Source organism: Papio anubis, chromosome 16, assembly GCF_008728515.1.
Source record: "Papio anubis isolate 15944 chromosome 16, Panubis1.0, whole genome shotgun sequence".
NCBI lineage: Eukaryota > Metazoa > Chordata > Mammalia > Primates > Cercopithecidae > Papio > Papio anubis.
The window spans coordinates 89,140,479-89,154,318 of NC_044991.1; the positions used below are offsets into that span (position 1 = coordinate 89,140,479).

The window sequence follows — 13,840 nt, forward strand, 5'->3', positions numbered from 1 at the left end:
TCTGAACACGAGGCCGGGGGCCTGCTTGCCATCTCCCGGGGTCGCTGTGTCCCGGGGAGCTGCTCCACAGCAGTTCTCATGCCCAGTCCTCCTACAGGCTCCACGTGCTCACTCAGGGTCTGGCCACGGCCTGGCATCCCGGGCAGTCACGGACTGTGACTGGGCTGCACAGCTTAGGGCTCCAGCTGTGGGACCCAGCTGTGGGACGGAGGCCACTCTGCTGACATCCACGTCCAGGTCATGCCCATGTCCACTGCTCTCTGACACAGGACGGTCTCTGCTCATCTTGTATTTCCTTATCCCAGCCCTGCAATCAGTCTTTTCTCTCAGGAGCCCTTGTCATTTTAGTGGAAAATGGTTTTTAGAAGACATCATCTGAGCACTAGGTGTGCTCAGTGCTACTGGGGCGTTACTGTTCCCAGGACCCAGCAGTGGACAAAGCTAGAAACTTATGGCAAAACCTATGGCTATCCATGCCTGCCGACACACGCTGGAACCCAGTGGCTTGCATCAGCATTCCAATCCTGAGCCAGCCCACAGGGATCGTTCTCCTTTATCCCTTCTGCCAGGTCGCTGACTCCTTGACAGCAAAACACCAAGGCTTCCCGCAGCCTTGATTCTTTCACCCGTGTATGTCCCTAAGTGTCCTCCCTCCTCACGGAGGTATCAGCCTCCCGCTGGGCCCAGGCAGGCTGGCCATCTCTCCCTGCTCGGGCTTGGACTTTGGCTCAGGCCACAGCTACTCCCCAGGCCTGCTATGCCCTGCCTGATGCCTTTAGGTTCGATGAAGTGTCTGGGAAAGGGAAAACGCATAGTAAGACTTCCTGAAATACACACAACTCCACCACCCCTTGATCACAACAGAGATCACTCCAAGCCTCTCCCATTGCTCAGGTCCCATAAGCACCTCCCTGACGGCGATGCTAAGACCAGCTGCTTTCCAGGAGGCCCAGGCAAAGCAGCATTTCTTTTTCTAGAAACAGGGTCTCACTCTGTCACCGAGGCTGGCATATAGTGGTAAAACCATAGCTCACTGTCAACACTTAACTCTTGGCCAGAAGTGATCCTCCGGCCTCAGCCTCCCAAGTAGCCAGGCCCACAGGCGCACACCACCAAGCCTGGCTAATTTTTTATTTTGTTGTTGTTGTTCAGTAAGGTTTCACTATGTTGCGCAGGCTGGTCTCAAACTCCCCGGCTCAAGTGATCCTCCCACTTCAGCCTCCTATAGTGCTGGGACTATAAACATGAGCCACTGCGCCTGGCCCAGTACAGCTTTTCTGAGGGTTCTGAAGTTGAATACATGGAAAGTGAAGCATTTTATACTATGAATGCAATGAACTCAAAATACTATGCTATATTAAAAAATGAATTTCCTATTAGTTCATATAAAAACACAGTTGATTCGCTTTCTGGCTATGTGTATGAAGCAAAACCTCTTTGAGTCAACTCTATGGGAAAACACACTTGTGTGAACATGAGGTCAAAGTGAGCGACGTGAGGTCAAAGTGAGCGACGTGAGGTCAAAGTGAGTGTGAAGCAGCAGCCTCAGAGCCCCTGGCCACCAGGGCCATGTGGGAAAGACCCATGGGCGGGAATGCAGCAGCACGGACTCTGGACTCTTCTCCGCTCTGGCCACACTCCTGCAATGTACACAGGCCCATTCCTTACCGAAACGAACCTCCCCCAGGCTCCTTGAGTTTATTTTTCTGTGCAGCAGCTGCTTGTGCCGAGACAGCGGAAAGGGCTTTGGTTCCAGGTAACACAGCAGGTTTCACCACAGGGACTACAAAACAAACACACAGTGGAAACCACACAAGGCTTTTATTAGATCAACTATGTGCTCTGGTGCTTTACAGGCCCAGGGGCACAGCTACCACTCTCCTAATTAGCTACAAGAAAGTTTCCAAAAACTTCAGATTAGTAACTCTAAATTACAGTACAACGTGTAAGCTGTACTTCTCAAGCATTTATTTTCCTGTATTTCATCAAGGTTTTTAAAGTGCAAGAATAATTACAGATAAAGAAGCTAACCACGGTAAATATGTAAGTAACACTTAAAATCATACTGACAGTGGTGATGGTTACACAACACAGTAAATGAAATTAATGCCACTGAACTAGATACTTATAATGGCCAATTTTATGTAATGTACATTTTACCACAATTAAACAAAAGCCCAGTGGCAGCTGGCTCTGGGAGCAGTCCTTGGTCTTGAGTGGCCAGGGACCCACGAGGCCCTCACCTGGCTGCAGCGGGTTCAGCTGGATCTGCTGAGGCGTGGTGAGCATGATCCGGTTGTGAGGCTGCCGCAGGGCGACCATGGGTGTCTGCGTCAACGTCACCTGCGGAGGCCGGATCAGGGCTCCTGGCTTCGGAGGCTGCTGGATCACCTGAGGCAGAGCCAGCAGAGAATGGTGAGCATGCTCCCTGAGGGCCAGGGGCCACTCTGTCCCTAGCAGGAGGTTCCTCCCTTTCCTTCCGTTGTACCCTACGCCCTCAGTGAGAAGTCCTGGGAAGACCCCGTGTGCGGCTCAACCCCAGCAGGCTACAGGACCATGCTCTGGGCATTGACTCGGCCAGACCAGGGCAGGACGTGGGCAAGGGGTGCCCATGTGGGCACAGAAGGGGCAAGCGGGAGCAGATCTGCTGCCTAGAAGCTGCCCCTGGGCACCGGTCAGGGCCTGGAGGGGGCGGGTGGCAAAGTGATGCCTGCTGACCTCAGCAACCCAGGATGGGGCGGACCACTACCCCCCAAATATTAGCAGAGGTGACACTGTTGCCTGGTGGCTACAGGTCAAGTGGTTTTACCTCGTCTGAATTTTCTTTTTTCTTTTTTTTTTTTTTTTAGACAAGTCTCGCTCTGTCTCCCAGGCTGGAGTGCAGTGACGTGGTCTCGGTTCACTGCAACCTCTGCCTTCCAGGCTCAAGCGATCCTCCACCTCAGCTTCCTGAGCAGCTGTGACCATAGGCACCCACCACCATGTCCGGCTAATTTTTGTATTTTTTCGTAGAGATGGGGTTTCACCATGTTGGCCAGGCTGGTCTTGAACTCCTAGGCTCAAGCGATCCTCCCACCTTGACCTCCCAAAGTGATGAATTATAGGCATGAGCCACCAAACCCAGCTCCCTTTCTGAATTTTCTATAAGGCTGAGGGCTTTTCTACTAGAGTGGGGTTAGAGCTCCTAAGCCTTGCGTGAACTTGGCCCTCAAGGGCCTCCACCCACTGCCCCCAGCAGGGCCAGCTCTGTCCACCCAGACCCTGCTGGGCCCCTCATGGTAGGGTCTGCCCAGCTCTGCTGTCATCCTGACTCTCATTCTCACCTCCAGCATAAGGCAGAGATCCAAAACCTGGCAGCACTGACCACGGCCTGTGCTCTGGCCCTGTCCCCAGGACACTGGGGCCCAGAGACACTGGCATCCCTGTCAAAAGCCAATGCTCAAGTCCATAAGGCCTGGCCCCAAACCTCTGGGTCCAGGTGTTTCAGAATTTAGTTGCTACCATTTGCAAAGGTGCCCTGGCAGGTAAACTCCATGCTGCAGAACATGTGTGGGGGCCTGGGGAAGCGGCCTATAATGCAAACACTTCTTCAATAAAACAGGAACACCCACACTGGACAGGAAGAGCCTCAGGCAGCTCAGGCCACCTGCTGTCAAATGCTCGGGCCAGGGCCTGCAGTGTAGGGAACCTGCCATCAAATGCCCGGGCCAGGCCCCGCGGTGCGGGGAGCCTGCCATCAAATCAGGGAGAAGCCTGGGTTCTGCCTCCACAGGCTTCAGGGTGCAGGCAATGGATCGGATGCCCTGGATCCCACCGACTGCGCTCTGCAGACTCCACACACGGTCAGGGGGAGCCCATGGAAGCAATATGCAGAGGTGATCCTGCTGCCGAACACAGCATCTAATTCTAAAACACCCACGCTGCTCATCTGTGACTAAGCACCAGAGGTCAACACCTCGCAAGAAAATGACTGCCCACAGACTGTCCCTGCTTAAATAGAACCCACCTTTTGGGTGAACTAGCTCCACTGACTGGGGAATAGGGAAGTTCTATCCTTACACTACACTGAAGCAAGGGGCACAGCACATCTCTTCCCCTCTAGAGTCAAAAGGAAGGCAAGGAAGCCCTCTCTTTACACAGGAGCTCAGCCCTTCCCAGGGGCCACGCTTCCCTGGCCTTTGTAAGGGACACCTTCCTTCCATGCCATTTTGCCCTGTTCTCGCTACTAATCAAGACAAAACAAGTGCAACTTGAACAGAGCACAAGAGCCAGCTCCCCAGTGGATACTCCTCACCCAGCTGGTTCTGACGTGTGCACCATCAGAACACATACCGGCTCAAGATGAAGGAGCCCGCACCATTGTGTTTTTTAAACTGTCTTTAGAGGAAGAAAACCCCGCTGACATTTTTTTAAAACTGCCCTTCTATGTTTGGTGAATCCCTCTGCCCGTGAAAGGGAATGTGCTCGAAATGTAACTCTTCTGGCAAAGACGTCCTTTCTCTAGCTCCAGAGCAAACGTCGTGACTACAAAACCAAGAAAGCCAGATCCACATTGCACATACGTGAACCGCTACGAGCAGCCGCAGCTTTGCCTCCCGGGACCCACCTAAATCCACCCTGCGCTGTGAGCTGCTACCGTCTCCAGTCTCCTGCCCACCTGTCCCACGCGGGTGCCCGTGTCTTACGCTTGGACCGCTGCTCCTAACCCAAGAGAACATCTATCTACAAGATCCCCTAAAAACACACTGCATTCGTTTACACCAGTAACATCCCTAGACAAGACAAGGCGGGGACGTGCCAGTGGTTCAAAGCCAATTCAACTATTTCATTTTACTGAGACAAAATACAAAATCCCTGGGCCTCAACCCTGATTTCTATTTTAACTAAGGTAATGCCTAAGCTTCCTCTAGCAGGAGCCTTCCTGCATGCTTGGAAAAGGTTTCTGAACCATGGCCAATTTATCTAAGAAGCTGGAGGGAGCAGAGGCACGGTGGGCTGTGTGGACCAGTAAGGTGCCCCTTCCATACCAGCGGTGTGGGTTGCCCCTGCTTGCCGACGCCAACCTGCGTGGGCTGCGTGAGGCTGAGCACAGGGGGCTGGAGGGCACTGGTCACGGTGGCCGCCGTCTTCCCGGCCGTGCGCTGGACTGAGCTACTCAGCACCACAGCCGTGAGCGCAGTGGTGGCCTGCGAGGCGGGCGGTGGCGGCTGCTGCTGGCTCTGCTGGATGAAGGCCGCGGAGTCGGGAGTCAGCTGTCTCAAGGCGGGTAAGCTCCTCTGGGTGGAAAGACAGACACGAGGGGTCAGGGGGTTGCTCATGCGTCAGTTTTCCTTGCTTAAAAATTCAGAAATATCAACTTCTACAGAAAATTTTTGAGTTAAATAAGACAGATGTTGGCCCTCGCAGCAGCACGTCTGGATGTCAGGGGCCAGGACCCCACCCCGCCCTCCCACTAGGCGGGATTATTCCTGATAGCAAATGTCCAAAATGTGTTTAAGAAAACAAACAAAAAGAGCCATATTTTTAAAATCCTTTTTAAAATATTTTAACATCACGGGAAGAGAAGATTCTGAATGTTCCCAACACATGGAAATAAGTATTCAAAGTGACAGACCCCACATACCCTGATTCTATGAATGTAACAAAACATTACATGCACCTCATAAATATGTACAAATGTATGTATTAAATTTTAAAATGTGCTCATACCAATGATTATCCAACAGACAGCCTGACACTGTTGAAAGCCTTGGTCCTATCCAGTTTTGCAAACACTACCCCAATTCCCTGTTCCCCTCAGTTTCAGGAAGCACGCGCCCTTCTCACCACCTTGCGCACAACAGAACCACAAGGCCACAGTGTCAGGGGAGCTCCTGCTTTACAGAAAAACACCTAACATTCTGTCCCCAGGCACTGAGTCCCCGGCCCCACCCCCGCAGGGAGCACAGGCGCTGTGCACCCTCCGTGCCTGGAGCATCCTCACCCCTGTGCACTTGGAGCATCTGCACCCCACCCCTCCCTGGCCCTGCTGCTCGTCAAGCACCCGGGCCTTCGAAATTACCTTCAGGAAAGGCACAAGGTAAGGTTGAGGTGAAGAATTAAGTTCTCGGTATAACCTGCTTGTGAAATCTTCTGCTTCGATTTTTCCATCCTTAAAAATAAAATCCATGTTGAAATTCTGGTGAATGAGATTCCACACACACTTCTGAATCCCGCATCACTCTGGTCTTGTATTTTACGGCTGATTCCGCCCCGAGTTTCACTGGACAGAGGAGATGGGAAAGTCTGCGTGCTACACCTTCCACAGATACACGTGTGACAGGCGCTCACCCTGGACACCGCAGTGCAGCCAGCTGCGGACCACGTCTCCTCCTGGGAGGGTCACCTGTCTACTTCTTGTCTTTTTCTAAGCCTCTTACTCAATGCCAGTCTTTACTCAGTGTTTACCAGGCACCTATTCGGTGTCAGGCATTTTGCTAGGAGGCAGATCAGCCTAAAAGTAACTCCATTATCAAAGCCAGCCCTGCAAGCACAGTGCTACAGGAGGTCACAGCGTGCCAGGGGCCACACAGACAGGATCCAGACAGTCAGGGCATCAGCACCTTCAGGAGCAGACAACAGCTGTGCTCACCCCTGCAAGCAGTCAGGGTGCCCAGAGTCCAGTCAGATAAAAGGGAGCCCAGAGCAAGAGGGCCAGATCCTGTTTCAGAAACAGAGGCCAGCGTGGCATAAAGGTCGGGAAGACAGGCGACAAGGGTGGGAAGGCGGTGCCTGGACTGAACCCTGAGAGACTCAGGAAGACATGGTCAGGCGGGCAAGGAGAAGGCACGGAAAGACTGGCCACTCCAGATCCCCAGGCCATCCCACTGAGGCCAGCATACCCCTGAGCCATGAGACAGCCGTGGGGAGAGCCAAGGTGGAGAGCCAAGAGTTCGGCCATGAGTAGAGATGTAGAGCTTGGGACTGTGGGTTAAGGAGAGGGGAGGCCGCCAGGAATCCTCCCACGTTCTGGCCAGGAGACAGAGTGCTGTTCACTGCGACAGAGGTTTCGGAAGGGGTGGGGGCAGGGGTGGGGGGACGGCTCTGCCACTGGAGCACGAATGTGCCTCAGCTGGTCTGCTCCACGGGGAGGGGGCTTCTGCTGGCTCAGGGTGCGGAATGCCTGTTCCAGCAGGGACTGCGGACACCTGGGAATTTTACAAGAGGTCACACAGGAGTGGGGAGAGGACCAGAAGGGAGCTGCCAGGGACCCTGGCCAGAGTGCAGCATGGTGGGGGCAGCCAGAGGAGAAGAGAGCCACAGACAAGGGACACAGGCACCAGAAAATGGCAAAGCCCAGGAGACCACCAGGCACCAGCCCCAGAACACCCAGCCCCAGGAAGGAGTCTCCTCAGCTAGGCCACACACACCTCTGACAGGTGTGCACCCCTCTCCTCTGCCTACAGCCTTCCAGAGGAGCTCTCCCTTTGCTGGCACAGGCCTCCCAGGCACAAGTCACAGCAGCAATAGGTGTCTGTCCTATGCAACAGGCCTTAGGGAAAAGGGAATGTCAAGTCAAGGTTTCTCACCAGTAAATTCTGCACGAGCTCTTTCACATTAGCTGCTGTCTCTGTAGACTGCTTGCCAGATGAAGCCAGTTTTATTAACGTAGATAGGAAATTTTTACATTTCTTCACGTTTTCCATAGTTTCCTGGATTAAAGTAAAAAGACATAAGTGAAAAATCTTAAAAGGCAGATTTTTGTCACAGCCTTTGGTTAATAAAATATGCATATGTATAAGAGATACATATATTTCTCCTCTAAACTTCAAGAAAACGCACCACCTCTTGGCCTGTGGATGGGAGTGGAACCCCGGGCCGTGCTCTGAGGGGCGGCCCAGCCACATCAGTCACATGGCCACCGAAGTCAGCATCTCCCACGGTCCCGCAAGGCCACGTCTAGGAATGTAGCTATGCAAATAATGAAAAAAGTGAAAAGAGACTCTGCGAAGACGCCTGCTGCAATGTCGCTGACCATAAGGACAACCTATGCCAATCCAAATGGACACAGAAGGAAACAAATAGGAGGCAGACATGAAAGCAACGAAAAGTGCGCAGCAAAGAAACCCAAGAAGTTGCCAAGTGGGGCTCACTGTTCACAGACGTCCATCACCACAGGCCAACACTGCACGTGTACAAACGGGTGGTGCCGCCATTTTACAGACTGAACGCGACAGTCCACCAGTGACTTTTTCAAAGGCAGGTGTTTGGGCTTTTGCTGTTTGCAGACTTCTGCAGTCTGAGGCCCTCAGGGCCCACCTCAAGCAGCAGAGCCCCACACGCTCACGTGGGCCCCAGACTGTTCACCGCTTTGTGAAGCAGGCAGCGAGCGGTCTGGGACAGAAGCCGGCCCGAGGTCTCAAGGCTGCCTTTTCTGACCTGCGCCATGAGCCTAACCGTCTTTGAAGGCACGGAAAGGAGCGGCTCTTACCGTGGCAGCTGAGGAAGTGGTGGTTGCCCCTGGAACCGTGCGCTGAGGAGTCCCCGTCTGAACAGCCGTTGCCGTCCCAAGTGAAGCCGTCTGGGCAGCGCCACCCAGAACGAGCTGAGGCTACAAGAATCCAAAACACAAGGTAAGCGCATCTCGTGCTACCAGCTAATGAGGGGAAGACCAGCCTCACGCCCAGAAAAAGAAAACAAGCCTCCCTGTGGTGGCCAGGACGCCCAGGAAGCCAAGGGCCCGGGACAACTGCCAGTCAGCTGGACATGGGAGTGCTGCTGGGACGCCTGCCCTGTGCCCTGACAACCGCAGTCCTGAGCACCTGAGGAAGGCATGATTTGCACCTGCATCAAAAACAGACGTTCACAAAGCCAGGCACTGCAGAGACTCCAGTCCTCAGAAGTCCATGGAAAAAGGCACACAGTGACCAGAGTAAATAATCCTAATGGACAACCCAGATCCCCATCTCTCAGAAATCAAAACAACTGAAGAACGGCTCCTGAAAGCTCCATCCTCCCAGATGCAGAGGCTGGCTACAGGGCAGTCAGGCCTCCACAGCCACAGCCTCTCGCAGGGGAGGGTCCCCAGCTCCCTGCAATCACCCAAACCCACCTTTCTTTACTCCCCAAAAGTGAGTGTCAACAAGAAGCCTCCCACAAAGGGGAGTTTTCAGAGCAGATTCGAGCAATGAAGGATGGGTCACCAGTGTCAAACTGTCAGAAAGGAGCGGCTGCTTTGCTAAGCAAATGAACAGCCAGACACCAAAAGGTAGCTCAGACAACTCGGTGGCCCGCACTCAATTCCTCACATTTCCATTCTACACGAATAATCAGAATGCAAATGTTTACTGATATTTTAAACCAGTACTTTTCCAATGTATAAATCTAGTCGTCAACATTCTCTTCTCTCCAACTTTTTAAACACTCCTTTGCAGCTTCTGAAAGCAGGGGGCAGTGTAAGCCTAAGAATGGCTCCAGAGCAGCGAGCGCAGCTCCCTCCCCGCGGCAAGGTGGGTGCAGCCCTGCCAGCACGCAGGAAGCAGCTCTGAACAACCCCACAACCCCGCTTCCAGAGGGGTGCGGAAGGGCTGTGAGGAGACAGCAGGGCAGACGGGCTGTTTCTAAGTCTGTGTATCTTTTCACTTGTAACAATAAGCATGGATTTTTTTTTAACTGAAAAACATCAAATAAAAACCTCCAGGTAATAAAACGTAAAACGACACACCAAGCTGCTGCTTCCGGACCCCAGGAGTGCCCAGGACCCATCTCATCTTTTGGGAGTTTTCTTTCCCATCAGAACTGACTCCTCACACTTACTTCTGCTCCTGTGAACACATATTTCACTCAGATGATATCCAGATCGTGTCTGCCACTAAGTATAATGCAAAAACTTAACCATAAGCTTCACTACCTTCTCAGAAAAGTCACTGTACCCAAAAATCCAGACGCACCAATCAGACCACAGGACAGAGCAAGCTCCTTCAGGGAAAACACCGAGGGCAGGGCCTGCACCAAAGGCCAGCACACGTCTCCCTGGTACCGAACCGCCCTTCCACCCGCTTTCACCCACTGCAGCTGCAGCCAGCCGGGACAAGATCCCGTGAGGGTGGAAGAGCCGGGTGGGGGGGGAAGCTGCCCCTGAAGTCCACACCCCCCGGGCTCAGCCTCCATTTCACCACTGAGCAATGGGAGCAGGGTCTGTAGCAATGAGGCAAGGACTCTGGATCCGTCAGCAGCACGTCCAGGCGTGGTTCACGGCAGGTGCTTCACCGGCAGTGACCAACACCACAGAGACTTACGCATCCACGGACGCTCACAGATACCAGACCAAGAAAAACCCCCGAACCACTTTTCTCCCAGCTGCTTCCTGCTGACTGCCCAGAGAAGGCTGCTTCCCTCACCAGGTGCGTCTGACCAGCTAGCCCCTTCCCCTCCATGCACCTCCGCCGCCCCCTCCAGAACAGCCTGGCCTGCACACATTTCCCCTCCACGCACCTCCGCTGCCCCTCCAGAACAGCCTGGCCTGCACACAAACCCTTCTGGGCTCTGCAGGCCAAAGGCTGAGCTGTCAGGAGCATCAGCACCACTAGGAGAGGGGCCAGCACCTGCTCTGGGACACGCCCCCCTCCGCAGATGAAAACGCTGTTCTAGAAACCAGCGGCCACCTGGGTGGGTGCAGAACCCTTCTGGAACTATGCTCTCACTACGGAACGGGACGTGAGTGGCAGGTGGCAGCATGGCGTGGCAGGCACCCTGCAGGCGGCATGGCCAGGAGTGAGTCCCAGAACCTCCCTCGCCTCAGTGTAAGCGCCGCATCACGAGATGAAAGAAGCGAGCTCATCTGCTTCCCAGGGTGCGGTGAAAATTACAGTCCATGTGCCTGCAACAGTGAGAATGACGCCTCGGCCACATTCATCTCAGCGACAGCTGCCATCCCCATGGTTACACACAAGGCCACATGTGCACACACACACTGTCCTCACCGCAGGCTGCTTCTGCTTCAGACATGCCTTATGATCAAGTATTAGTAAGCACATAGTTTTAAAGCTTCCAACATGGTGGAAAGCTTGAACAGTGCTGCTGGTGTTAAATTCTGTGTGGCTAAAAGAAAAAAGAGATCCTGACTTATCCCATGTTGGTAGTCAAAGAAAAAGCACTTTCTTCAAGGAGAACCTTCCTCCCCAAATTTGACTTAGTATCCAGTTTAAAAAAAAAAACTCCTAAGGCCTGATCTCTGCATCAAAGAATTCAGGCTTCATGGCCCCTGCAGCCTCAGCAGATCCGCCGCCCGCCCTCTCACCTGGACGCCGGGCGAGCGCTGCAGGGTTGCACTGGGCTGCACCGTTGTCTGGGCCTGAGACACTTGCTTAATTATGGTAGTTGGGGTCACCTGCCGTGCAATGATAGGTGTTCCAGGTGCCTGAAAAATAAGCAGAGTCACCTAAAACAAGCGCAAGTAAAAGGAATTCCCATCCCCGGGTACACAGAAATTATTCCTTCCAAACGTAACTAGTATATCCGAGTGGGCCCCAGGCTTCTCCATGATCTGCAATGAAGCCACAGTAATTCTAAAGTTTTCTTACCAAAGAACAAGTGTATGACAAACATTTTCCTATAGCACAATAAACATATCACTAGGCTTCTTAGCATCTCTACAAAAACTCGTCTCTGGAGAACGCAGTGTCTGGAAATGAGTCCTCGTGCTGCTGGCTCGTGACCTCATTAACAATCACCAACAAGGGTGCAAAGGCAGACGGCCAGTCGGTGCCGCAGAGGGGAAGGGATGTGGCCGCCCCTAGGCTAGATGGCCAGTCAGTGCCAGAGAGAGGAAGGAAGGTGGCTGCTTGAGACAGAGGGACACCACAAGTCCTGAGCCCATGAAGTTTGTCAGAGAGAGACTGACATGGAAAGAGCAGATGGCAGACTGCAACGCGATGCCCACAGTGCAAGTGAAGCCACGAGTGTCTTCCACAGCATCCCACTCAGCAGACAGATGCTGCAGACTTGAGGACACCGTTCTGTGCTACTTCAGATCTAGGTGGTCTCTGGCAGCCTCCGGCACGTCTGTCCACGTCCCCGTCTATGGGACAGAGGTACGACTCCAGAGGGTACGCAGGTCACGTGGCAGGCAGAGAACGCTGATCAAGTCATTCCAGTCTTCACAAACCTGCCAGGTCGTTCAGAGCAGCAGGGTCACAGTGCCAGGGAAACACGGCAGGAGACGGAGCAGGAACACGCAGCGTGCGGGCACGTGCAGGTGACAGTCATGGGGCCAGACACAGACACACGCCGGGAAAGGCGAGTCCCGGGCACTCTGCCCTCCAAGTCAGAATCCATGCTCCCTACCACAACTCGGGAGTCGGGAGCTTCGGCCCTGAAGGCTGACGAGGTTTTGTGTGTGTGTGGCCCTCATGCGCCCCCTAACAACAGCAGCCAACCCCACTCGCACACAGAGGCTCCAGGACTCTCGGTGCCTTAAGAGTCTCCATGCAGTGCTGGTGGCGTCCTGCCAGTGGAGTCCTAGCACGATCTCTACTTTGCAGATGAGGGGACAGGCACAGGAAGGTGAAGCCATAGGGAGAGAAGGGAAGGGGCCAGGACGGCCAATCCTGGACTGCTCACTTTGACCCCACTCGGCCAGCCCTTCGGTGGGCTGCAGGAGCTGGTGCCTCTGAGCTGGGCAAGGCCCTGCCACCAAGAGGAGGACAGGAGAGCAGTGCCGTCCTGGCCCATCCTGGATGGGACCGGACACCGCACACACTTCCCAGTCCTCACTCCCACGGCTATGCCTGGCCCTTGCAGGCTTCCCCAGCATGCGTGGGTAGAGGGGCTGGGCAGGGAAGGGGTTCACACTCCAGGGCACACGTGCACTCACCTGTACGGTGGAGATCTGGACGGGAGGGGCACTTGTGGGGGTGGCAGGGCGGGGCGCCATGGTGGTCTGAGGCTGGGCATGGGCCTGCGCCTGCATCTGGGCCAAGGCCTGCTGAGGAATCATTAACAACTGCCCATTCTCACTTCGGACGAGGACCATTCCTGCAGACAAAGCAGACCTGGCGTCAGGAATGCACCCGCCCCAGAGCCCTGAGGAGACCCTGGCCCGACCCAGGGAAAGCTGACAGCTGTGAGAAGGAAACAAAGGAAATCAAGTCTTAAACACACGAATCCCCCGAACTCGAAACACACTTGTGAATCACGATGGTATACAAGACGAGAAAACTGTAAAGGTTGCTAAAAGGCCGTGAAAAAAAAAAAAATGGCACCTGAGCCTTCCTTTCATGAATGAGCCGGACAGCAAGGCAATGTAGCAATGGCTTCCACTGGCCACATCACGTGCCCCCATGCCCCCAACCGGCCCACACACCCCACAGACATGCCAGTCTCCTTGCTCCCACCTCCTGCTTGTGCCACGGCCATGTCGGCTGGGCTGGGCCTAGAGGTCACAACCATGTCTACGGCCCACACTCCAGGTTCTCCCAACCTGCTGTCCTGTGACGCCCAGACCCAGCAGAAGGAGGGTGGGCCACGAGGCTCCTCACCAGAACCCTCCTCTCGGGGGACGGGACAGTGCTGCCCCCGCGCTGCCCTGACACCCACAACACAGGCGCAGAGATGCGACACAACCCTTAGGAAAGGAGAACTATTTGCCCTTCGTGGTTCTTGAGCTAAATCGTGGGAAAGCAAATCCTACATTTAGGTTTGGCATTAATTTTAGCTTCAAAAAACAGCAACCAGTTAGATCACAAATTCCATTAGAAACAGTAACACAACGGTCCAACTTTTAAGTGTTAACTTCCCATGACAGAGGTGGGGATGCAGCCGCGGGAACAGGGCTATAAACACTGCACTCGTTCCCGCGTGA

At 54.0% G+C, this 13,840-nt stretch overlaps 1 protein-coding gene across 1 annotated transcript in view; it reads right to left on the reverse strand.

Annotated features, from left to right (window-relative positions):
* The window catches only part of TAF4 (TATA-box binding protein associated factor 4), an 84,454-nt gene that overhangs the window by 23,383 nt on the left and 47,231 nt on the right, over nucleotides 1-13,840 (reverse strand). Inside the window, exons 4-11 of the mRNA XM_031656033.1 lie at nucleotides 12,854-13,014; nucleotides 11,279-11,398; nucleotides 8,471-8,590; nucleotides 7,569-7,691; nucleotides 6,062-6,151; nucleotides 5,028-5,276; nucleotides 2,244-2,391; nucleotides 1,669-1,783 (exon numbers count right to left, since the gene is read on the reverse strand). Coding sequence (XP_031511893.1) covers nucleotides 1,669-1,783; nucleotides 2,244-2,391; nucleotides 5,028-5,276; nucleotides 6,062-6,151; nucleotides 7,569-7,691; nucleotides 8,471-8,590; nucleotides 11,279-11,398; nucleotides 12,854-13,014 — 1,126 coding nt within the window. The remainder of the gene's footprint in view (nucleotides 1-1,668; nucleotides 1,784-2,243; nucleotides 2,392-5,027; nucleotides 5,277-6,061; nucleotides 6,152-7,568; nucleotides 7,692-8,470; nucleotides 8,591-11,278; nucleotides 11,399-12,853; nucleotides 13,015-13,840) is intronic.